A 27971-nucleotide genomic window follows, 5' to 3' on the forward strand; every position below is an offset into this window, starting at 1 on the left:
TTTTCTAACATTCTTCGTCTGACATTCCGCGTGCCTGTGCGTATTTACGCATGGCCACGTTCCTGTTGCGCATGGGGTTTTGGGTAATGTAGTTGACTTCTACCAAAAAAAAGTAGACATAATTCTATTGAGAATTTCATTGGCTATAAGATGTGCCAGTCATCAGAACAACCTGAAGCCATTGGCTGAATCTATAGCCCAGGAAACGTGACTATGCACCTCCTATGAACACAGTCCATTGGTCGCTATTGGGGGGGTGGGACAGGACTAGAAGCTCCAATTGGGTGAAATGAAGTGTCGTCATAGTTTGGAACAGACCCGCAGCCATTTTAGAAACCAGGAAATGTTGGTATAATGAAAATGTGGACTGGATTTACAAGGAAGAAAACATGAAGAATTGTTATTGTCGTCATTGCGTTTGTAGCGGTGGTAATGGGAGAACAGTGATATCATGAAGGAAAACATGGTTTGGACTATTTTCAATCAATGGCTTGGATTATGTTTACTTTCCACGAAATAAGGACATCATTATTGTGGAAATAGATCATGTTGGTGGACTAGAATCGAACTTTGAACGTGAGTAGCAATAACTTTATCAACATTTGTTTGTTTATGTATGTTGGACTTCAATGTTGATAGTAGCGCGAGTTTTGATGCTACAACCACGGGGTTTGCAGCTCTGTAATCACAAGACTCGTGGCTTTCTATAGGTATGCGACATGCCCATTTAGGTGAAACACACGTTTGCGTGGACGTGAATGTTTGTCAAAGTACGGCCGGCGGGCCCGCCGGCGGGCCGAGAACTGATAAGAGGTTAAAGTAACTCAAGTACTGCACTTTTTACAATTTTGAGGTATTTGTACTTTACTTGAGTATTTCCACATTCCAATACTTTTACTTCTACTCCACTACAGTACATCTCAGAGACAAATATTGTACGTTTACTCAAACTTTAGTTACTATTTAGTTCATAGATTTTAATTATTATTACAAAACATACATTAACCTCTTCAGCCCTATTTAAACTTTGGCTATTTGAACATTAGCCGATCTACAAGCTCACGACGTGTTGCGATGCGACGTATTGTGAGCTTATAGATCTGCTATTTTCAAAAGATTTGTACACTGTACATTTGAAAACTTGAAATGGGACATTCTGCATAATGAGTACTTTTGCTCAAGCACATTTTGAGTTCTGGGCTTTTACTTGTAACCGAGTACTTTCCCCACCACCAGTGCAGACACGCTGAGCCCTCCACAATCCAGCAGGTATTTACCATTGGCTGGAGGAGGAGGAGACGGGAGGCAGACAATGATATCTCTCTCTGACACCCCGCCTCCTCTGGGTGTCCCTTTAAAACACCCACTCACTCTCTGTCTTCCCCCCCCTTCGTCTTCTATCTACACCCCTCTGTCACCCCACCCCCACCACGGTATCCTTACAACACCCACTATAACTCTCCCTCTTTCCCCCCATGTCTTCTATTCTAAACCCCTCTGTCACCCTCCTCCATCCCGTATCTTTCCCTCTCCATCTCCATCACAGGGAGCCTTCCTCCACACACTGGCTCTCCTGTCTGTCTGTCTATCTGTCTATCTGTCTGTCTGTCTGTCTGTCTGTCTGTCTGTCTGTCTGTCTCTCCTTCCTGTCACAACCCCCATTTCACTGCCTCTCCTCTCCATCTATCCACCTTGTAACCTCATACTGTATTATCCCCACTGTATGCCACTCTTCTGCCTCTTCTCCCCCCCCCCCCCCCCCCCCTCTCTCTCTCTCTCTCTCTCTCTCTCTCTCTCTCTCTCTCTCTCTCTCTCTCTCAGTCTGTCTGCTGGTCCCTGCCATGAGGAGTGATAAACGGAAAACGAGGTTCCGCGGGCCGTGTGCATTTGGTCATGCAAAGAGCTGTGTTTCTCTCTCTCTCTCTCTCTCTCTCTCTCTCTCTCTCTCTCTCTCTCAAGGAGTTCAAGGAGGAGGAGTTTATTATTTGTCATTCAGCACAAGTACAGAATGAAATGTGTTACCCAGGTCCTGGACATGGCAAAATAATAAAAATATACCTATGAAAAAACGACATAATACCTAAAATTAATTGCACTTGCCCACTAAAAGGAGCACTAAAAAGCAGCAGCATTAAAAACAGCATTTTGGAGAAAAAAAAAACAGTTCATGTGTCAGTTAAGTTCATAATGCAGAGTTCATAAGTAATCTCACAAAGCAAAGATCACAGTTTCAAGGTCCAGAGTTCAGAATTCTCACAGCTACAGGGAAGAAACTATTCTTTAGCCTGGTGGTTTTGGCCTTAATACTACACAGCCTCCTGCCCGAAGGGAAGGGAGGAGGGCAAACAGACCATGAGCAGGGTGGGTGACATCTTTCATCTGCTGGTGTAAATGTCACTCTCTCTCTCTCTCTCTCTCTCTCTCTCTCTCTCTCTCTCTCTCTCTCTCTCTCTCTCTCTCTCTCTCTCTCAGTGCAATAACACTTTTGTACTTTTGTACATTTACTCAAGTAGATTCTGAATACCAGACTTTCTCTTGTGACAGAGTATTTCTACATTGTGGTGCTGATGATACTTTTGCTTAACCCTTAAGTGCTGTTCGGGTCATTTTGACCCGTTTTACATTTTTATTTGGAAAAAAAAGGTAGAAGTTAAAAATGTTTCCACCTGAAACTCACTGGCCTTAAAGATTCTTCTGAGATGAACATGTAAAAAAAATATTTTTGCACTACACCCATGCTACACCCCCCTCATATTTTTTTAACCTTAAGTGCTGTTCGGGTCATTTTGACCCGGAAGCACAGAAATACACAGTATTATGCCAAAACACAGACACACAGTCACCCCCACTTCTAACACCCCCCTTCCGAAGCCCCATTCCGAACCCTCCCCCCCTTCCTATAAGCATGAGCAATATTGCCCAGTATTAAATGAAGTAGTTTTTTTACATGGATTTCAGCTAAATCAGTAAAAACGCCTAGCTCTTTCAGTGTTTAATGTGATATAGCAAAGCAGAAATGCAAACATTTACCAAATATATCATATGAATTGTTTGGTATTGAGTCAAAGTCAATGTATCATGATGATTTGTTAAGTTAAAATTTATATTAGTGTTGTTTTTTTTAAACCAAATATCCACCGGGTCAAAATGACCCGAACAGAACGAAGGTGTAGTGAATCTGAACAGAACTTAAGGGTTAAGTAGGAAATATGAGTAGTGCACCACCACCACTGCACACTGCCGTTATTGAGTGGAAACAACATGACACCAGTAATCTGTCAAGTCTGATCCCTCCGTTTTTCTATTCATCACCAGACATACGGGGGAGAGAGAGAGAGAGAAAGAGAGAGAGAGAGAGAAGAGGGAGATTAAAAACCCGGGAGAATGTCCTTTTCTTCGTTTAATAGGGATTACAGGGCTGATCTGATGAACTTTGCGGGATACTTCACTCTGTCATATGGCTCTGCATTTAATTGTCTGTCTTGTAGAGAGAGAGAGAGAGCTTCCACTGTGCTCAATACCCACAGCTCAGCTCACCACATATAATCCATTTTTTGAAACTGACACCAGACGAGGGTGTACCGACCAACCGGGCTGCCTGCTCGGCACCGGGCACCGAGTCGCTGTATTTATGTGAGTGAAATAGAATATTGTCATGTTATTATTTATTTATTTATTACTTTCATGTTTTGTTTTGTTTTTCAGCAGGAACAATGGACTGTTAAAGAACTGTCCCAGATTTCTGTAGTTGACGAGTTGTGCATGGCAACATTATGGTCAGTGTGTCTGACATTGACTATATGATACTGACCATGATACTGACATGATACTGACGTGATACTGACCATGATACTGACATGATACTGACCATGATACTGACCATGATACTGACACGATACTGACCATGATACTGACCATGATACTGACATGATACTGACCATGATACTGAATATGATATTGATCATGATACTGACCATGATACTGACCATGATACTGAATATGATATTGATCATGATACTGACCATGATACTGACCATGATACTGATCATGATACTGACATGATACTGACATGATACTGATCATGATACTGATCATGATACTGACATGATATTGAGATGATACTGATCATGATACTGATCATGATACTGATCATGATACTGACATGATACTGACATGATACTGATCATGATACTGACATGATACTGACATAATACTGATCATGATACTGACCATGATACTGATCATGGGTATCTACAGTATATTTGTGCGTGTGTGCGCAAGAGTAACACCAGGGATTTGAACTAGGGTCTCCCGCAACGCCTGGGATTCAAACCCGGGTCTCCTGCATGACAGGCCAATATCTCACTAGGGCAAGGCCAAAGGGACATCCCTATGGACTGGGGGAGATACTAGACTTTTTAGGCCATCAGGCTGAGGCAGTGAGTCACTCTGCTACACATGCGCATGAGTTTGCCTGAGCCACTCGTATGCGTGATATTGGGTGTGAAAGCCATACATTTTCAGACAAGTGACAAGTATTATTTTTTGCATTGTTTTGCACCTAGTGTGTGAACAGCTGTGTGTGTGCCTGTGTTCGAGATCACGTTTCCAAGAAGCTATACTCACTCTTGGCGAAGCGCGGCGGGTTGTCGTTGACGTCCGACAGAGTGATGCTGACCGTGGTGGTCCCTGAGAGCCCTCCCATCTGTCCAGCCATGTCTTTAGCCTGGATCACAACCTGGTAGTTCTCCTTCACCTCCCTGTCCATGCCGGGCAGGGCCGTCTTGATCAAACCTGAGGAGAGCAGGACACCGTTGGAGAACAGATTTACGTTCAACACTGTACCAATGTAGGTCACGCTCTCCCCTCCCCAGAGTCTTGAATTCCCTCAGTTGTGTCATCTGGGAGGTCCACAACCTCACAGACGAGCGAATCTCAGTTAGGCTTTTGTGTCATTGCACAAAGAGTGTCAGGTTTTCGGTTGTGGTGTGTTTGTTGGTTAGATTGGGATTGAAGTCCCTGTGACATACTAGCCTCATGACCAGGGGGTGTACTTGTACATCAAGCTGCCTCACGCTACAGAAATAAGAGATAGGCTCCAGCCCTTTAGGCCACATGGCTCGGCAAGGCTTACTTACTTATGTTTCTCCTTCTACAACACTGCCACCCAGGTGTGGAATTCCTTGACTACCTCCCTTAAAACATGTAGCTCGCTGGCATCCTTCAAAACTGCCCTGAAAACTCACCTTTCAGGAGGCCAGAGAAGGAGGTAGTTATCACTTCTTCCATAGACAGGTGAGAAGTGAGCACCCCCACCCCCTTGTTTCCCCAATCCTGTACATCAGGGGTATTCAACTAGATTAGGCAGGGGGCCACAATTGTAAAATCACTTGAAGTCGGGGGCCACAAGACTGTGGCATCAGAAATGAACAAAATGTTCATGGTTAACCGTTTGACCGTTTGTTGTGCACTATATCTCCGATAAGAAGTCCAATATGGTAACGTATTATGGCCATACTGCATTCATGCATTTTGATGTTTTCTGTGCCAGTCCTTTATAATGCACTGGCTTAGATTTTGATATTAACAAAAGAGGAAGTAGATATTTCAGTATGTTCTGCATCATCTGAGTCATTGGCATGGAAATGAGTATTTGAGGTAGGCTGGCAAGTTGAAGTGTTTACATGTACGTATGAATGAAAGGGTTTTGATTTCTTTTGAGCAGAAATAATATCTATCTATAAATGCGAGAAGTCTCTGCGTGTGTGTCTGTCTGTCTGTCTGTCTGTCTGTAATCCGCGTATCTCGAGAACCGTTCGTCCCACCGGCTTCAAATTCGGCACGCGCGTTCCCCGCCGCGGCACGGAGTGCAGTGCCGGGTCTCGACCCGACCCGACGCGCGGTTTTCCCGAACCGGCGCGAAACGTTCGGAATCTCCTTATGCGGGGTTGATTGTTGACATCAGGCTGTTCCGGAGGAAATCGGCGAAAGCTCTGACTCATTGTGACATCACTTCATAAAAGGCTCTGACATCACGTACGCCACATGAGTCAACAAAAAATCTCTGTGAGTGTGTATGTATGTATGTAATCCGCGTATCTCGAGAACCGTTCGTCCCACGGGCACGCGCGTTCTCCATATATGGGCATAAAATGAATGCCCCCATATATGGGCATAAAATGGATTGCAGACAGACAGATACAGATATCTCCATATATGGACATAAATGGACAGAGGCAAACAGATGGTCAAAGATCTCCATATATGGGCATAAAATGGACGCAGACAGACAGATACAGATATCTCCATATATGGGCATAAATGGACACAGGCAAACAGATGTTCAAAACGGGTCCTATGACAACAGGTATAATGAGGTTTGCATTAAAGGGGGAACCGGCACTGTGTCTGCAACACGCACTGTGTCTGCAACACAGTTGGAGGCACAGACAGATACTCCATATATGGGCATAAAATGGACGCAGATAGACAGATATCTCCATATATGGGCATAAAATGGACCCAGAACTATAACTGCAGTGATCTCCATATATGGACATAAAATGGACGCCGACAGACAGACAGACAGATACAGATATCTCCATATATGGGCATAAATGGACACAGGCAGACAGATGGTCAAAACGGGTCCTATGAAAACAGGTATAATGGGGTTTGCATTAAAGGGCGGGGCATTCATTCCCTATTTACATTGTTCCGAGTTGGCCAGGTCGCCGACTAGACGCTGGGCCGCCCAGCTTCTAGTATCTTTAAATGCGAGAAGTCTCTGAGTGTGTGCGTGCGTGCATGCGTGTCTGTCTGTAATCCGCGTATCTCGAGAACCGTTCGTCCCACCGGCTTCAGATTCGACACGCACGTTCCCCGCCGCGGCACAGAGTGCAGTGCCGGGCCTCGACCCGACCCGCCGCACGGTTTTCCCGAACCGGCGCAAAACGTTCGACGTTGACATCAGGCTGTTTCCGGAGGAAATCGACACAAGCGCTGACTCATTGTGACATGACATCACTTCATAAAAGGCTCTGCCATCACGTACCGTTCTTCCATCCGGCTTCAAATTCGGCATGCACGTTCCCCGCCGCAGCAGGGAGTGCAGTGCCTGACCTCGACCCCACCCAATACGCGATTTTCCGGAACCGGCGCAAAAGGTTTGGATTCTCCGTATACGCTGATGTCCGCTAGGCAATAACCGAACAACGGGTATGATGGGTATTGCCTAACAACCGGAGGGGCCTCATTCCCCATGGGTGGCAAAGCAAGCAGGCTGCGTATTATTGCAGGGTCCTGCAGAGATATCCATATATAGGCATAAAATGGACGCAGACAGAAATATATCTCCATATATGGGCATAAATGGATACAGGCAAACAGATAAATGGGGTTTGCGTTAAAGAGCGGGGCATTAATTCCTATGTACATCGTTCCCGAGTAGGCCGGTCCCCGACTAGACGATTGGCTGCCCGAAGGGCAGAGATCTCCATATATGGGCATAAAATGGACGCAGACAGACAGATATCTCCATATATGGGCATGATATCTCCATATATGGGCATACATGGACACAGGCTAACAGATGGTCAAAACGGGTCCTATGACAACAGGTTAATGGGATTTGCATTAAAGGGTGGGGCATTCATTCCCTATTTACATCGTTCCCGAGTAGGCCGGCACCGGACTAGATGCTTGGCCGCCTGAAGGGCAGAGATCTCCATATATGTACATAAAAGCGACACAGAAGACAGATACAGATATCTCCATATATGGGCATAACCTGATTGCAAACAGACAGATATCTCCATATATGGGCATAAATGGACACAGCCAGGCAAACAGATGGTCAAAACAGGTTGTATGACAACAGGTATAATGGGGTTTGCATTAAAGGGAGGGGCATTCATTCCCAATTTACATCGTTCCCGAGTTGGCCAGGTCGCCGACTAGACGCTCGGCCGCCCTTGCGGCCGAGCTTCTAGTAAGAAATAATTCACCTTGATTGGACACAATCATGGTGAATTATTTCTTTCCAGTCCATCTTCTTTGTCATCATTGACTTCAAACACATCTTGTGATTGAACTGAATGATGATGGAGAAGATGGAAGATACAAAATCAAGGAGAATTAGGGAGCACAGTGGCGCAGTCGGTAGTGCTGTTGCCTCACCCGCCTGGGACACTGTGGGCAATGGCGGTGTGTTCTCTCCTCCACGTCATCAGTGCCCAAACCCTAGGTGGGGTTGGCAAAAGGGCCTTTAAAAAACATGCAGTAATCCTGGTCACTATACTGCCTCCCCCTGTCCAGCCGTGGCGCCTGATGGAGGGGAAAGGAACTGGTTGGAATAACGTATTCCTTCCACACGCTACGTCCAACCGGGGAAACTCCCCCCTGTCATGCATAGAAGGAAGCATGAGGACAGTCCGTTGTCTCCCCAGGTTGGCAGAGGGAGTGAACATTCAAAATGGTCATCCTGTACAACCAACCATCCAATAATAATTTGTTAAATATATATATATTTTTTAAGGCTGGGACTTTAACTGATTAATTGCGATTAATTAATTACAGAAAATTAACGCGATTAAAAATATTAACGCATTTTAATCGCACTTAGTTTTTGCACCACAGAACCTTCAGTTTCGGGCATACCGATCACCAACCAAGAAGAGACAACAAACGCAAAGGGAGAAGTAGCTGATCAGAGTGCTTTGCTTGGCCCAGTGGATGCGAAATTTAGATTTAAAAAACTCACTCGTTGATTCACTCGTACAACAAAATGTGTTTTACTTGAAAAAAATGCTTCTCAGGTCAAATATTGATGTGCGATTAAAATGCGATTAATTGCGATTAATCAATCACAGAGCCTGTAATTAATTAGATTAAAAATTTTAATCGCATCCCAGCCCTAATATTTTTACATTGGAATAGGTAATGTTCTCCAGGGGCCACAAGAAAGCTCTGCTAGGGCCGAATTTGGCCCACGGTCCGCCAGTTGAATATCACTGCTGTACGTAGTGTTTTATAACTGCGATATTATTGTATGTTTCTTTGCTTGCTATTTATTATGTCCATGAATTAAATACAGAGGGCTTCCAACATAAAAAACACTGTAAAAAGTCTAATTTGGGATGTTCCTTTTAGGCATGGTGTTTAACTGTAGGCCTACTTGTACTGTACTACTTTTCAATTGTATTGACTATACTTGTACTGTTCTCCATTTTTGTCAAATAAAATAATCAATCAATCGATGTTTGTTGGAGTTGTGCTTCAGTTGTTCTGTGTGTGTGTGTGTGTGTGTGTGTGTGTGTGTGTGTGTGTGTGTGTGTGTGTGTGTGTGTGTGTGTGTGTGTGTGTGTGTGTTGCTAAAATGAAAACATTGAAATAATGAAAATACAACATTGGCAGGCCTATTACAGTAACAATAATAACACAATTAGGCCAAAACTTGTTTTTTTTTTCAAATATTTTTTTTTTTACTTTTTTTTTTTAATTTAAAAAAAAAAAAAAAACGGGCGTGGACTCTAGATGTGAGCGGCCCGAACCGGCCGCGAACCTCTAGTTTATTAACAAGAGAAATAGGAGACAATCATTGTGGCAGCCCGCTGGCAGGAACAAAACATGGGTAGATTGCACCGTTTTTCTTTCTCTTTCCCAATGTGCAATTTCAGTGAAGGAAGACAAACCCAACAATACACAGAGGCACGGCATCAGTCTCTCCTTTCTCACTTTCTCTCTCTCTTTCTCTCTATCTGCCAATCTTTCTACCTAGCTTTCCATCAACCCTCTACCAACGTATCTTGCTCATCACTCTCACTCTAGAGGTTGTTTTCTATTGTTGCTTACTGACTGCAAGACACACGCGCGGGCACGCACACACACACACACACACACACACACACACACACACACACACACACACACACACACACACACACACACACACACACACACACACACACACACACACACACACAAACACAAACACAGTATAGATAGAGACAAAGCCTGCTTATCGTCACTGTCCGGCAGAAACCTTGTATCTCCAAGTTTCAAATGGGTATGTTTTTTTGTAAAGTAAAGCCCTGCTTCATCGTACAAGACTGTTGCACAGAACTGGCGAAAATAGCAGATCTGCAAGCACACAACCCCTCGTGATGAAGATCAGCTATTTTCACTATTTTAAATCATTTAAAAAATGATAAATACAAAACAAACGGTTTTGGACATACAAGGTTTCCACCCGACAACAACGTTATAATGTAATGTCCAGGGATGCCTCTGTGCGAGATGGGATGTCAGCTTACAGAATGCGTCTGGCATAAACAATATTACCGCTAATCCTTTTCGCTAATCTGCAAATGGAAAAAAAAAAGCCAGAACAAGCAGGATGTGTTCCAAAGCACCTATTAAGGATTGAAAACGAACAAACAGGATAGGGTTTTACAGGGGCGGGAGCTGGCTGGTGAATTTCACCGTGTTCTGAAAATCTCTCATCTCTCAGACTGACAGACAGACACACAGACATACAGTACAGTACAGTATCGTCGTTGTCGGGTGAAAACTTTGTATGTCCAAAACCGTTCGTTTTGCATTTATCATTTAAAAAATGATTTAAACTAGTGAAAACAGCTGATCTACAAGCACACAACGCCTCGCACTGTAGGTCTGCTGTTTTCACTACTTTTGTGCAATGGCCTTGTATGATGAAGCAGGGCTTTACTTTGCGAAAGAACGTACTGTACAAACGTTGTGAGCTTGTAGCTCGAATAGTTTCTCTATATCGACAATAAGCCACTCCTGACCTACTTGTATTTAATTTATGGGATTTCATAGAGTTTTCTTTTATTTATTGATGAAATTACTTAGAAAAATGTTTTATTCATCATTTTTAATCCTGAACATTTTTGCTTTTTAGGCAATGTATTTTTAACATGTTTTAAAATAATAATAATTAAAAACTAAATGTAGGAAACAAAAAATAAATAAAAAATGAAGGGACCCATGAAAATGTGTCCGCGACCCACTGTTTGGAATCAGTGTTCTATAGAGGATGAGCATACAGGTGACACTTTCAGTATATAAAAAAAAAAAAAAAAAAAAAAACTAGAAAATAAGTACACGATTCTCAAGTCTTAAGTCAGTTTCTTTAGAATTCTCTGGGTCTTTTTAGTCCTACAGTATAAATGATTCAATGTGTTTACAGAGTAATGGCCTGTATGGTTAAAAAGACCACCATTGCATGGGACTGTCTCAGAGCTCTACGCGGCCACTGTGAACAGTCCTGATCTGGTGGCATTTTGTCTTGGAAACATTCCAAATGTCCAAGGCCTGATATTATGAGGGTGTCATTTTAGTTTGCTTGCTGTGTCTGTTTTGCTTGCTGACCAGAAATGTTGCCTTTTAAGTCAAGTTTACAGGTTCTATAGGCTCTATTCACAGCAGCCATATTGGAAGTAACTTCCAATTTTCCTCCAATTATGCTATCTGGAAGTTTGGGCCGCTGTGCAGCCCTCGCGTCTAGGTCTATATATGGGCATACTGATATAGCCTAACTATTCTCGGTGGGGTCAATATGTAAAAAATAAAATAAAAAAATAAAAAAGGTTTTGTTTTTCCAGCTAGAATCATGTTGTGACACCTATTGGTCAAAATATGGGCCAAGAGAAACAATCCATAATCCCGGGCCGCTACGCAGTCGCATAATATAATAGTCGAGTTACGTAAGAAATCTGCTAAATAAATATCATCCTAGAATCTGTCAGGCAAAACAGAACAAAATTGAGCTTCAGGTGGATGGATGGAAATGTGATTGTTGAGGTTACAATGAGACAGGCAAGTGTTAACAGCCCAGAGATGGGCTGACATATTGGGGAGACTACTGTACCATTCTAGAAGTTAATAGTTATTTTCCAGATATGATATTTGACAAGTCAAGAAAGGTGTGACTTAAGAACTTCCTGCACAAAGTTAATTTAGCATAAGTCCATTTCTATAATTGTTCTACATTATGCACGCACGCACACACCCGCAAATACACACGCTGCAGTTGTAGAAAGCTTCAGTGCCTCCACACCATGAAAAAAGTTTTTAATTTCAAAGTTTTCACCTTGTTCTTTCAACAAGGTAAACAGTGCTGTGTGCAAGACAAATGGAGCGAGACGACAGTAGACAGTCTGAAGTAAATAAAAAGCAGACTATGGACACCAGTTTGAGGGTGGTAAATGTTAATTGGCACTGATGGGTTCACAAGTTTGACAGCCTAATCGGTACAGCTTGCTCCAGTGGTGAGAAATGCAGGCTTAATGAGAAGGAACAACCCACCACTGACTTTCATTGTATTTTATTTTTATGGCCTTTTATGTACGGTCTGTGCATCCTACCCAGTCTATGTGGTTCTCTAAATAAAGAGGAGGAGGAGGAGGAGGTATGGTTATGGAGGTTGTATTTTATTTGATGTGGTAGGCCTAGTATAATTCCGACTAGGCACCTTAGTTTTAGCCTCAATTCCAGCCCCAATTCTTGTGAGGCTGGGAAACATTTAGACAGTCGAGACCGAGACCAAAATTATTTGAATCTGAATCTTGTCCATGACCAAATCCTTCCGTTTTTCAAAAGGAACATGATGTTAGGCAAAAATACAAATTGACAAATTGATACACATTACTTACAGAAGATGATCCTTTGATCTGAAATACTGTGATTATGTGTGACAAAAGAGGGGATTGTTCAACATTTTAGCATTTTCTTTTTTTATGTTTAATCTGAAAGTGGAAAATCATAGCTACAACATGAGGTATATCACTTGTTTGGATTGACATAACTACCCATTATATAATCAATGTGAATTTAAAACCTGCAAACAGAAAATCTCACATTGAAAGAGAAAATAATACTCTTCTTCTCTCCATCTATTCATTCACTAATCTCTGGTCAAAAGCATCCTGGATTCCATCACATTCGAATGCTGCTTGCTCAAGAAAATATAGCTATTTGTATGTGTTGATGGCATGTATCTAATATAATTTATCACATGGCTTGGTTGAATGCTTCATTCTGATTGGTCAATCGCTGAAATCAGCGGTGTGTTATTTCTGGTTAATGACCAAAACTCTATAACAGACCGATGCCTAATCAAACGTTCAGAGCACCTGCTGCACTGCGTGAATTTTATGTCGTATCCAACATGACGTCACATAAACAAACTAACAGTGTCATTAACAACTAAACATTGCGCTCAAGAATGTTTGAAGCTAGACGATGCAGTAACATCTGCAACACTTCCTTGTTTTCTGAGGCGAGGTTGCACTCGGCGGACACCCAGTACAGCACTTGTGGAATACTTTGACTACTCTAAGCAAGAATTTTCCACGTAGTGTCTACAACGCCTGCTGTGTGGTCGCGTCGCCATGGGAACCAAAGAGTTCAGCGAAAGGGGTGGGACCCCGACGGCTGTGTGCTTAACAATTTGGACTGCAACGGCGATTGCGTCATAGCAGCCGCAGTCCCGCCTCACGTCGCGGTAATAGAAACGGGCTCCTTAAATTCCCCAATGCTAAACTCGGAGAGCTGCCAGCAGCCTGCTTCCTGCATCACTCATTCAGATTAGGGGAAGAAAACTGTCACTTTTCTCATTTCAACATGATTCCGTGGGTTAATACATTTTCTTTGGACTTAACAAGACAAACTAAGGGAAGGGAATAATATTGAAACGCTTCGTTCTGTGATGGTTTTCTGCTCTCTTGTAAAACAATGAATGCCTGGGATAGTTTGGTGTCTGCCATGGCTGGTCACATATTTTACTGACTTTGGAAAAGCTCTGAATTTGGTATAATGGGAAAGAAGTGCCGTACAGCTTGAGCTTACTACTGTTACTGATTAAATGAGAATTAGACCGAGACCGCCCTCGAGTGCCACAGTCCTGACAACCAACCCCAATTTAGGAGTTATAGGAGACAAGATTCACTGATGTGCTTCTACAGCAGTGATTCCCATGAGTCCACCGTTGGGCAGTGAAGATTTTGCAAGGGGGACCCCCAAATAACTGGCAAAACGCCACTATATATATATATATATATATATATATATATATATATATATGTGTTACCGGATGTTTGGGTAACTCAGGACGTTCTATGTAAGAGCGCTTGTTTTGTCGTTCACCACACACCAATCACCACCAGGTGGCGACGACAGCCCATAGAGTTATAATGCGACAGCCATTCACTAGTGAAGGCGCTGACGTCACTCGTTTGCGACTCTTTCTTTATTTACTAGCCTAGCCTAGCCTAGCCTAGCCATTAGCTCCATTGTAGTCACTTGGACAGGGCGTTTATCGTGGGCTTGCCCAGGCCTTACGGCCTGGGCATAAATATAACGATTGCATTCACCACGGCTTCGTAACTCGCGCGGCGCTCCGCCGGCCGCGCGGCCCTGGCCCGCTCTTCGCGGCCACTCGCACCTACGGTGCTCGGGGGCGAAGAGCAGGACCAAGGTCCGCTGGCCTGCGCGCCGCTTGCAATGTCGTGGACAATCGAGCGGCTCCGTTCCGCCCCGTGCTGCACGACGAGTGCTACGTTTCTCGACCGTCCTGTTTCTCTAACAAACCGTGACATATATACTATTGGCCCATAATATGGTTTTATACAGGTTTTAGCCTAAACAACCACTCAGATATTGAAATTTCATGTTCTGTCTGTTTCAATACCAAGCTATTTCAGATGCAATACCAAAATGCCCTGTCTTTGGGCTAAAATTGGAACAATACAGAGAAGATTAGCATGGTATCATGGTAGGTGCTGGACATCAAGGCATCAAGGCGAGAATCATTGAAGAGATAAAACATCTGCGCACTTTTTTCAAGCTCCAAAAACATACTTTTTATTTAATGGCGTTCCAACCTCTTAGGTCTTCATCAAAGAAATCATAAAAATATACATGCTCTCGAAAGACCACTGGCCTGACCACTTCAGGCCAGATGGGTGTGGCTGTGGTCCGCAAACGCAAACAATATTTTAAAGTGGGCCCTGGTCCAGATTACACTGAGTTAGGATACAGGATTGTTGCTTTCGGCCCTTACTTGCAAGTTCAAACACTGTCAACAGTGACATCGAACATTTTTTGTCATGCACAGTCACATTGTGACCAGGGTTCCCACACATTTTTACCAATTCATTTCCCAAACCTTTCCAAAACTTTTCCATAATATTTAACCCAATTTCCAGGACTATATAACAATAATTCAGCTCAATAACAGGTCGCTCCTAATATGCGCAATGCCCAAAGACAGGTAGTGTATGCCAGTGGTTCTCAACCTTTTCAGGCTGTGACCCCCGAAAAAATCTTGTTTTAACTGGGGACCCGGCACCCTGACAAGCACTAAGAGTTGAGGAATTTTGTATAACACGGTTCTATTGTGAAAATAGAAGATCTACATGCTCACAACGCCTTGCGTTGCGAGGCGTTGTGAGCATGTAGATCGGCTATTTTCAAAATGTCTGCCTCTAATATTTGACAATTTGGCCCATGTTTAATTTGTCATTTTAGAGGTATTAACAAAATCAATAACCAAAGACAATGCATAGCTATTTTTTCCAGGACTTTCCAGGACCCTTGATCAATTCCAAAACTTTTCCAGTACTGGAAAAATATTTTTCTAATGACCGTGGGAACCCTGTGTGACTGAAGAGACACGTTGGACACTGACTGACCTGTGTCGGGATCCACAGAGAAGTAAGGCTGGCCTTCCAAGATGCTGTAGACCACCCTGGCACTGTTCCCGTACGTGGAGTCATCTGCGTCTGTGGCCGTCACTTGAATAACAGAGGTGCCTGGCAGAGAGAGTGGCGAGAGGACAGAGAAGACGAGAGAAGACAAGGTGCCAGATTAGATCAGCTCTTTGGTGAAAACTACCAGCTGGAGATAATTGGTTAGGTTGGTGCACCTTCTGATGGGGTGTCAGATCACCTTGTATTCATGCTCGCTCATGCTTTAAAAGCTAAACAAATAAGTAGGATAAAAAAAAAAAAAAGCTGATCAATAATTTCTTGTCACGTCACATTACCTAAGGTGATATCTGCCGGCATCAGGGCACTTAGCCTCATAGTTGATAGATTTGTGCAGGTAATCGATGAGTCCTAATGTATTTCTCTAAGTATATCTCCCACCTTCTCTCACTAAACACTGGAGCTGGCGCTGAAATGCTGCTACTACTTTGCAAGCCCCAAGAAACCTATTAGTGCATTTGTAGATCTGGAGGGCTTATATCTGATCACGGGTGAACGGCTGTGAACCATTGCCTCGTTCCAAAGGAACGGGCTGAGGCATCTATTTCAGCAGAGAGCAAAAAGTGTGGGTAGCCAAGTACTACCTCCCAAATGGTGCCTTGCGGGGCCAATCGTTGCCTCATTACATATGTAAGGAAATTAATTGACTAGAAATATTTAATGGCAGAGTGGTATAAATATAGAATTGTGCAATACAATGGGGATAATGACCCTATGAAACTTTTGCTAATTTGATGTCAAAGTGAGATCCCGCAGGGGCGAAATACTGCAGTTTCTTTCTTACTAAAGAGAGAGAGAATATATCTGTCTGATTTGTAGTACTGTGTGACAGTTCTGGTGAGAATTCTTCTCATTTTGATCACTGATACCTTATAGGGATTCAACTCCCAAAAGGCTTTTTTTTTTTTTTTTTTACATAGCAGCTTCCTGAGAGAAAACAACAACAAAAGAAAAAGCCTATCAGATCTCATTGCTGCCTTTACGCTGTTGAAGAAAAGAGAAAATAAAATGTTTCTGACAATCAAAACATGAATAATCATGATTTTGTTTTTGTTAGAGCAGAGCGCGCAAGTTCTGCGTTCGGCTGCGTATGTCTGTATGTATGTCGGTGTATGTATGTCGGTGTCTGTGTCTGTGTCAGTTAGGGGCCCAATCAGGGACCAGCATTTCTTCCAACGTCATCATTAACAGCCAATGAGGGCATGAGAGAGCATTCCTGGTGATGCCAGTGGTGATGTCACTGGCATCACATGAGCGCACCTCATGGCGTGCATTGGCATTGCGTCCACTGGCATTGCGTCTTGTGCACAAGTAGGCCATGTATGGCCTACTTGTGCACAAAAAGCAAGTTGGCACCTTGACAGAGTGCAGCTCTAGCTATTATTGTGATAAGACTGGCCGATGGCATGGCTGCCCAGTGACAATTATTATTATTATTACTGCTCTTATTATTGGGAGCAAAATGCCCTGAAAATAACTGCTCAGTTTTCAAAAGAGGACCATGGTTCACACAAACAGCTTTAACGTTACTGTATGTTATACAGTCTGGATGTACTATATCTTTCTGTATCTGTGTCACCCTGGATAGCCTGTCTGCAAATCTGCGATGTCAGGTGCAAATATTGTTTCAATCATTAACAATGGCATGTACTGTACTGTACAGTACATGCATGTGTGACAGTCGTATGAGGCAAAGTAAGGCAAGCGTTAAGCTACCTATTTTGGCCCATGTTAATTCACACGAGTGGTTATTGCAGCTTTATACGTGTAATGTAATATTTTAAATGGGAGGCAGGGATTTGAAGCCTCCTGTAATCTGATGAATCCCTGACACCACCTTCCCCTTTCACCCCTTCAAAGATGAGCCCCGTTTTACAGTAAGCATGGTGCATTATATTACTATCGTGTTGATCATGGACTTTAGATTGTGGGATTAGTATTAACTACACCGGGTGATGCTGACACAACCGGAGCATGGATTACCCCTATAATCACCCTTATCACTGCTGGCTGAGTGGGTATTTGCAAATGGAGCTGGTGAAGTTAAAAGATTTATATAATTTGGTGAAATTATGTGACCTCTGTTTTATTTTTATACGATTTTTTATATATTGCAATACACATAAATATTGCAATGTCACTACTTTCCAATATTGTTAAGCCCTGATCAACTCTGTATATCCCTCCATAAGTTCACCAATATCAGCTCTTGTGCATTCATCGTACTTGGCAAACGATGAAAGTTGAGTCTTTTAGCCTTTACAAAAATCCTAATATAAAGTAGATTATGGATGGCCTAATTCTGTCTGTGCTGAAAGTCCAATTCATCTCCATTTAAAGGGCCAGTAGAGTGTCTGGACGCAGTAACTCATGAACACATGCGCTGCCAAGCGGTGACATCACACCTTAGTTGTTGCCATGGGCACCTTTACTAATGCTGCCTCTCTCTCTCTCTCTCTCTCTCTCTCTCTCTCTCTCTCTCTCTCTCCCTTGACACCCTTGTGCAGTGGTAGAAAAAGTACTCACATATCAAAACTAAAAGTATCAAAACTGCACAGTAGAAATACTCTGTTACAAGTAAAAGTCCAGAATTCAAAATGTACTTGAGTAAAAGTACAAAAGTGTTGAAAATAGCAGATCTACAAGCTCACAACACATCGCGACGTGTTGTGATCTTGTAGATCGGTTATATTCGAATTGCCTTATGTATGTTTTATAATATTACAATTTATATCTGCAAAGTAACTTGTAACTAAAGTTTTCAAATAAATGTAGTGGAGTAAAAGTGTAACATTTGGATCCGAGATGCAGTAAAAGTATTGGAAATTGGAAAAACTCAAGTAAAGTACAAACACCTTAAAATGTAGTAGAGTCCTTAAAGTAAATGTATGTACTGTACTTAGTTACTGTACACCACTGAGTGGCAGCATCTCTCTCTCTCTCTCTCTCTCTCTCTCTCTCTCTCTCTCTCTCTCTCTCTCTCTCTCTCTGTGTCTCTGAGTGACACCTTTGTGACATGCTGGGGCATGTAGACCGATGGCCCCTCAGTCCCAGAGAACAACAGCAGCAGCAGCGCTGGCTGAGCATGAGCAGCCTGTATTTGTACAAGTATTGATTAGGATCTCTTTGTATTATTTACCATTTATCTATGCTCCAGAGCACAGTCTGCACTCGCTGGCTGAGAACGCCAGGCCGAGAGCTCCATAATTAAAGTTTAATTTAGCGCACAGTGACAAGAACAAACGATAATGCAAAATCAACACACGGTAATGTCTGAGAAATTGAGAGTGAGAGTGAGTGCACTATTTATTCACACTGATGACAGAGCTGACAATGCCAGTAATTAAATCAAACACTGTTTAAATAAGATACTCTATTTAAAAGATGATCTGCTCCCACACAGCTGTAACCGTCACAGAGACGGGTTTACTTTGTTTATTTGTCCTAATGATTGCCATTTAATTAATCCTCGCGTTCAGTCGGCTCCATTATTATGATTGATAAACTCCCATTGATCCGGTAAGACTGGCATTTGGCAATGTCTCTATCCTGTTTTAAACTATAAACCCTGTAATCCTGATCACTCCAGCACACACACGCACTAACTGAGGCGTGTGCGTGCGCGCACACACACACACACACACACACACACACGTACACGCACACGCGCACGCGCACACGCACACGCACACGCACACGCACACGCACACGCACACACACACACACACACACACACACACACTGTACGGGGTGACTGCCCCATAGGTTGAACTCCCGTTGGGTCGACTGAGGTTAGGGTTAGGGTTAGGTTTAGGCATAGTTTTACTGGGTTAAGGTTAGGGTTAAGGTTAGGTTTAGGTGGTCGGACCAAAGGGAGTTCGACCTAAGGACTTAAGAACCTAAAGACCTTAGAATTTTTAATCACTTATAGTTATATTACTGTATATGTATCAGATAGGATATGCATTTTTTCCAAATTGGCCTTATTGTGGCACAATAAAAGTATTTTTCTTCCCCCCACATACACACAAAACACATGCAAATCATATCTGGTCATGTGATCATGATGAAGTAAATATTTGCAGATTCCCTTCCCATTGGCAATGATTGGCTTTCAAAGTTCCACAAACAGTGTCCGATTACCACAAAACTTTGCACATACAGTGCCAGTAGGCCAAGGTACAAACTCCACCCCAAATGTTTCAAATCGGCCTCATAGAGGCGCTATAACAGCTTGCTTTACCTTTTTGCCTATAACTCAACTGTAGGTCGTACAATCTAAATCCTGTTTTCCCCTGGATTCCTTGGATCATGATCCAACTTCTCAAACAGGCCCCGGGGCATTTCTGCCAAACTAGATTTTCCGCCATTTCATGTTTTTTTTCCTACTACTCCAAAAAACGTTGTCCAAAAATCAGTACATATTATCTCCGGAGTCATGTGATGAAGATAGCAGTCATATTTTGCAGATTTCATTCCAATTGGCCATGACTGCCTTCCAAATGTTGCAGGCCCTGGGGAACTTTCTAGTTATGATAATATAAATGTGTATGTACCAGGGCAGGAATTTCATGGAGGCCATGAAGGCCATAGCCGCTGTTGCCCCTCAGTTTGGCCTTGTGCCCCTAAAACCAATGGCATGACCTGAGGCCACAGTGGCCTTAATGCCCCAGCTGACTGTACCACTTTCTCCTCTGTCTCTTTCTTTTCAATATGTAGACAGTAGACACCAGTGTCTCTTTCTGGTCAATATGTAGACACCAGTGTCTCTTTCTAGTCATGCAGACACTAGTTTCTTTTGTTGAGATTCTGAAATCTTAACTCCTCGAGTCCCCATCTTTAAACCAATCCAGTGACTTTGATTGGTGCAGGGCTGAGCATGGATCAGATTGTAAATACCATCATTTATCTATTTCACTGCAGATGAGGCTATCATCCCTAACCCTTAAATTCAACAAATTCTTTTAATTGACTAAAATCTTGTTTTATTTGATGGCCTTCCTGCCCTGGCATTTTGCCTTTGTGCCCTCAAAAAATGGACAACACCAAAGACCAAGTGGCCTTGCCCCTAAAATGACGAAATTCCAAGCCTGGTATGTACATTCCTATACAACGGGTCTCTATCTTGTAGACACCTCAACACATAGGCTATCACAGGTACGCACCAATGTCGGACATCTCGGGGACCCGGGCCATGTAGGGGTCGCGGGTGAACTTGGGCTCGTTGTCGTTGATGTCGTGGATCTTGATGACGAACTCGGAGTCGCCCTCCAGCACCTCGTTGGTGAAGCGGTTGACCACCTTAGCATGGAGGATGTACATGTCCTTCTCCTCGCGGTCCAGCCTCTTGGTGGCGTGGAGGTCACCCGACTTCTCGTCTATCCTGAACAGAGTCCCTGCGCCCTCCCCGGAGAGCACGTACCTCACGCTGCCGTCGCCCGGGTCCGAGTCGGAGTGAAGCTGGGAAGAGAAAACACAGAGGGGCAGATGGTGGACATTATTTTAGTTGTGAGTCTCTGCAAACATTTCATTTAAAAGCCATGGGTCTGCTGATCTCCTTTGTACTTTGCATTCATTTTTAAATCTGACTAGTCCATGCTTTGGTGAATAAATCGTCGTTGTCGGGTGGAATCTCCAAAACCGTTCGTTTTGTATTTATCATTTTAAAAATGATTTAAACGAGTGAAAACAGCCGATCTACAAGCACACAACGACTTGCACCGCGAGGCGTTGTGTGCTTGTAGAACTGCTGTTTTCACTACTTTTGTGCGACGGCCTTGTATGATGAAGCAGGGCTTTACTTTATGAAAAAACATACACGTTTGATTCTGCCCGACAGTGACGAAATGTTTGTTGACAAAATATCATCATTTCTGGTGTCATTATACAGCTGTGATGTGTAAGGAAACTGTCAATAAAAGAAGGATAATGAGCTCTTGCAGCTTCAGCTTTTGTAATGCTGCAAATAAAACTCACATCCATAGCATTTCCAGATGCTTTTATTAGAAGGCTAGCCTACGCTAGCATGGGACTGGGAGCGGTTATCTCTCAGCAGGGCAACATAAACACAAATGTTATTTTTGCTGAACTACTGTTGCATGAACATCATTCTGTTTACAGCCATAGATGCAGAATGTATAGGAGGTGTTTTTGTTCAATTACTACCACAGAGTACTATGATGACGGAAAAAATGCATCATGGGAGACTTCCACGGTGACTTCTGCTTTTAAAATATTTTGTCCATTCCACCACACAGCACAGACACGGCTCTACTTAAAGTCACTGAAAAGAAGTGTTGACGGTTGTTGTCGCTGATTATTGTATTGTTACCCTCCACGGGTTGGCAAGAATCAGTCCATTTGTTTTCCATTTAAGGTTCCTATCAACATAAGCAAGACAAAACATAAAGTCTACATGTGAATCACATACTGTATCTGGAATTATCAAGTTACATCAAAAACACACCAAAATAATATACATAAATGTTAATGCGGTCCAAAGGCCCATTCCCATTGGGCCAGATAACAGATACAAAAATCTCTTTCTCCAGATAAAAGAATCTCTTCCTCCATTCAAGTGGATGGTAAGATACAGATACAAAAATATATCTGTCACAGATATCGTTTTTATCTGTGACAGATCATTTTTTTATCTGTATCTTACCATCCACTTGAATAGACAAAGAGATTTTTTTTTATCTGGAGAAAGAGATTCTTTTATCTGTTATCTGGCCCAGTGGGAATGGGCCTGTAGATGTACAATTCCACACAAAATAGCTCAATACAAAGTATGCATGATGCCTTTAATAATGTATTATATATAGGCAAAACTGAAAATCTACTAGGCAACTTACATTAGATGCAAGAACACACCAAGCACAGACTGAAAACGGCAGTAACAAACAAAATCAAACATCCAGTGGTCATTTCAGGTTTTGATCTCAAATGTTTTTCCTCTTATTTATCAGTTTTTGACAGTTTTCAGAGACTTTAGGTAATAGGCCTGCAGTTTCCACTTGTTCTCCATATAGATAGTCCTCCTGACTAGATAACAACTGGCCTCAAGAAAGAAAAGACAATCACAGCAGCCAGGCTGTCAACTAAAACCAGAACAGCACATTACACCAATGTCTTCATACCTTCATTAACTTTTCATTTTATAATTGATTTCAACATTGTATTGATTACTTTTCAGGCGCAGATCAGTCTAGCAGTAGCTCCTTCCTACATTACCTAGACCTTTTAAAGGGATATTTTACTTTCACATGTTTTTGAATTAATTTGCTTGATTCAGTATTTAGGTATTCGATGTTCCTTTTATCAGACACGCCTCCTTCCTATACAGTCCAATCAGAAAAGGGACATACAGATAGGGATCTAAATGCGCATGTACGTCCGGTCTACATCTCTGTACAACTTGAGGAACCGAATAGAACAGGGCACCATTCCTCCATTGAACTCAAAGGACTTTTGGGGTTACTCAACGAAAATAAAAATAAAGTCGGACAAGAACTATTATAGATGATGATCCCAGCAGCACCGAAGTAGAGTACAGCCAGAAGTCATGTGAATGAAACTCGTAGAACAAGCTATATCCACATAAACTGACATCTATCAAACAAAGGTTACAAGGGGAGAGAAGTATAGGCCTACTGCAGGGTTCCCCAATAGGCGGCCCGTGGGCCATTTTCCGGCCCGCAAGGGGGGTTCTGTCTGGCCCCCACCAACCCCAATCAAAAAAGAAGAAGAATGATGCTAATAAGTTGTTGACGGCCCCTCGTTAATGCATAAAAGGAAGGCAATTATGTCTCTGCACTGTCAAATGGCGCTGTTATAATGCATACTTTTCAGGCAGACTGGTTAATTGCTTCTTAACTTGCTTCTAATAATTAGTACCACAACCAATAATTATTATAATATTGGTGGACGGTGGTATAAGAGCAGCAACAACACTAGTATATCTTAACTGTCGCTGGAGTAGCGGGAATGCAGCCGTCGCCCCCGCAATGTTGTGGCCCTCAGCTTGGTATCCTAGATATAATTCGGCCCTTGGGGGAAACTAATTGGGGAACCCTGGCCTACTGCAAGGTGAGTTGGAGTCTGAAACTGTTATCTCTTTAGCCTATTCCCTCTCTTTTCCTCTCTCTCTCTCTCTCCTGTTATAACCAGTCCCCAGAAGAGAGTGCATAGGCCTAGCGGTGTGTATCTCAAGAGAGTATTTGGCTCAGCTGGCCCAATCTGTGGAACAGCTGAGCCAAATACACTCTTTAGTCTTCAGATACACACTGCTATGCACTCTCTTCAGGGGAAGGGGGTTTGTAGAGGTCTTGAGGGTCACGTCACACATGTGTGTTCCTGCATTCATTAAAAGGCTTTACTAATTCATGCCGGGGGTAAATAAGCGGTGTCTAGAGTGTGTCATTGTTCAACCTACTCTCTCTCTCTCTCTCTCTCTCTCTCTCTCTCTCTCTCTCTCTCTCTCTCTCTCTCTCTCTCTCTCTCTCTCCCCCTCTATTAACCAAGTAAAGGTATGCTGCAAGGTTGTAGAATCTTGGGATTAGTATCTGTATCACTATTTGGTCACCTGCTTTATAATACTTGTGTAACAGTTGTGTAACCAAGAATCACGCAAGAGGCACTGCTGGGATGATGTGTTCTTTATGTAGCTGCAGTGATTGATCACAAACACACACACATTGTGGTTAGCCTCTCCACTGGTTATTGACGTCATACAGCAGAGGACAAGGAAACTGCTCAATTATAACATCTTAGTCTTTTTACATGATCATGAAATGCATTTCCAAATGAATTGTAGAGTGTTTCTTAATATGGTTTTACAGTAGCTTTTTAACAGGTGATCGTATAGTGGTATTTAACATGAAATCTATTACAATGAATTTTATACAATATGCTTTTAACTTATTTTTAACCAACATCATCCCTTTTATAGTTTTTATATAATAATGAAATAGGAAATACAAAATGAATTGAGAGAATACAAAAATACAGACTGTTGTCCAAAATAAACAAAAAGGTGTCCTACAGTAGCCTCGCAAGCCATCCCGAGTTACGTCATCACCAATGTGCTTCCTTTCTCGGTCTGGTGTCCCTCCCATCGAGTCTCTTTATTAGAATTTGGTTCTCAATTTCCAATCAAAAGGCTGCATTTCGAGCGAACCTGCCTCACACCGCTCCTGATTGGTCGAGCGACTGCTACAGCTCTCGCATTTTGACAACAAACATGGCGGACCCCATGTCCGATGCGAGTTCACAAATCGCAAATAAAAGCTGCATTAAGCGAAGTTTTATCTGAAATCAACGGCAGCTCATAACTTAAAAACGAACAACAGTTTGCACCTTTGGAATTTCTGTCTGGAAAAGACGTATTTGATGTTCTCCCGACGATGTTTTGATGCGCTGATGACTACTGAATGGACCTGTCAGTCAAAGTAAGTAACTATGTCATCGCGTAATGCATTGTATATGGGGAACTCCCAGACTCTGGCTGTTGCGAGGCTAGTCCTACAGCACCCTCTAGTAGGAGCTGGGAATATTACAGTCTGCAACGCTGTTCTGTAAAATGGCGACCAGTATCAACAAACATTGTACAGATAACTTATAAACTTTTCTGACTCAATAAAATGCATTCAAATAGTGCAACAACAAATTACCTGCAGTGAGTGATCACAGAACACACACAATATGTGGTTAGCCTCTCCACTGGTTATTGACGTCCAGAGAGACAAGCAACTGCTGACATGAAATCAGTTCCGGGGCTATTTATAGACACCAGTAGAGGGCGCTGTGTGACCACTCGTTGCATGACAAAACTAGATACATATCTTAGCAGGAATTTCACCATAATAAACAAGGTCTTTCTTCAACCCGTTACACTTGCATACTCTTTTCAAAATCTTGTTTCTTGTTCAACCGAGCAAGGAGGGAATTCAAAAGAATTGGAACAACTTTGCTGTCATCCGCACCTTATTCGCTTTTGTCAATACTAGAAAAAGTTACTTTCTCTGTCAACCGAGGCAGAACATATAGTATCTAGAGTTGTACCATTTCTGCATTGACACCTTTAACACATGCAATGCTCTCTCACTCCTCTATATTGGTAAAATAGTTAGGCCTATTTATATATACAGTATATTCTCTTTTGCTGTTTTGTTTCTGCCCGTCCGAGCCAGGAGAGAGTGCTGTGCAGGATTTCTTTTTTGGAGTGTTTGTGATTCTGCTTTACAGTGCATGCTTCCAAACAGTGACTCGGTTGGCTGAAAACAGCCCATACTTCAACATTATTATCTTGCTCCCATTGCCTCAGCAGCAATGTCCCTCTCCATGACTGTCTATCTGGCTGCCTATCTCTGCTTTGCACGACAACCACAATTCAGTTAATAACATCGAGCTCCCACCATGCTGTTGATATAGGAAACAGTCAGATAGACAGTGTGACATATGCTGTGTCGACTCTCATTTTTGTCGGAACAGAGTGATCTTGCCAAGGAGTCCGCTCTCTTTCTCTCTCTTTCTCGATCTGCCTTTCTCAGGCTCTATCCCTGAAGGATGCTATAGAAAAGCTTGTAAGTGTCGAACACCACGATAAGGGAATCGCAACCTCTTTCCACTCCCATGTCTCCCACCCGACCTTGCTGGTGAAGAGAATTTACTGGTGGGCCCCAGTTGCAAAAAGAGAAAGAAAAGAAAACTCTCCCAGAAATCAATCTGGGAGCCCTATGTGCATTCACTAACCCCACTTGATCAATTTTTATTGAAAATACAATTAAACTATCACCGTGGGAGGGAGACAAGAAAGCCACATGTGCATTCGGTCCAGTCACCACGCACGAAGCCTTCAGCACATCGATAGCTCGATAGCCTTTTTCTTCTCTTGTCCTCTGTGACACCGAATCACACCAATACCAGTGAGCAGTGGAATGCGGTGTCTGAACATGCAGTTTGATCTGGGGTTGTCATCATGAACACTTTTTTTTAACGGTTTGAGAAAGGATTAATGTACGAGAAGAAAGCACTTATTTTGTTTTCTTTTTCAGTTACTAGAGTGACAGCCGTGTTCCTGTCAGAATCATCCACTCAAGTGGTGTTTTCTTGTTTGTATTTTGGAATACGATCTCAGTGCCTACTTTTCTTGAATAATGACTTCATAGGACCATAATGGAAACAAGTCCCCACTCCCCAGGACTTTTCTTTATATTATCCTTACTGTACCATGCTGTTTACATTTCTGACTAATAAAGTATTCAATCAATCTACCCTTACATGCAGTACATAGTCAGATAGACAGACTCTCAGTGGCGATGCTTTTCTTGAATGATGACTTAATATCTACCCCTATACTTAACGCTTTGATCTTTAAGTCAACAGAGGAATAAAGTGTGGCGTCTAAAATGACAGCTTTGATTTGTGCTTGTCATCATGATTTTTTTTTTTAACGCAAAAGCATTATTATTATTATTTCACAATTACATAGACCAACATGTTCATGTCAGAATCACCCAATCAAGCAATCTTTTCTTGCGGTTTTGAAATAACTTCTCTCAGTGGCTGTACCTTTCTTGAATAACAAGGACTTGATATCTACCCACACATACTTTTCATCTTTAAGTTGACTGAGGAATAAAGTTGAACTCGTCGTCTGAGATTTCTTGTGTGTGGGATGTTAGCCGCCTTTGTAAAATTAATACATTTCAAGTGTGACAGGGATTATATTATTATATTACACAGACAAGCATTGGCTGCAATTAACACATTGTGACACTCGGAACAGGGGAAGGCAATTAGCCAGTTACCCTTGAAGGCCTTGTGTCCAGGCCTGTAGAGTCTGGCTGACTTCTTTATAGCCAGATGGCAGCCTCAACCTGTGCGAGAAAATAGCATATCAAATGGTTGTTGATGTGTAAACAAGCGAATGTGCGGTATCGAAGGTTATAATGTCACAGAGATTATGTTCCTCTCCTATGGGTCTCTCGCCATTGTGCCTTTTGTTTTACATCTTGTGCACACTTTTTTTTTCTCCAAGAATCTTATCTTTTAATTGTGGCCATCCTCCAATAGTCTGTATGCACTTTGCCTGCCATCTATTTGCACCCCATTTGAATTGTCTGAATGGTTGATGGGAGGGTACTAAAATGTGACAATTAGAATGCAATTAAACTGACC

General features: G+C 42.5%; 1 protein-coding gene across 1 annotated transcript in view; it reads right to left on the bottom strand.

The window, feature by feature from the left end:
* Positions 1–27971, bottom strand: part of LOC308306795 (cadherin-6-like) — a gene marked incomplete at both ends in the record, with an annotated part of 56261 nt that overhangs the window by 15698 nt on the left and 12592 nt on the right. Inside the window, 3 exons of the mRNA XM_080751837.1 lie at positions 4627–4794; positions 15717–15836; positions 20957–21251. Coding sequence (XP_080607963.1) covers positions 4627–4794; positions 15717–15836; positions 20957–21251 — 583 coding nt within the window. The remainder of the gene's footprint in view (positions 1–4626; positions 4795–15716; positions 15837–20956; positions 21252–27971) is intronic.

The sequence above is a fragment of the Nannobrachium achirus genome, assembly GCF_963921795.1.
Source record: "Nannobrachium achirus genome assembly, chromosome: 21".
Taxonomy (NCBI): domain Eukaryota; kingdom Metazoa; phylum Chordata; class Actinopteri; order Myctophiformes; family Myctophidae; genus Nannobrachium; species Nannobrachium achirus.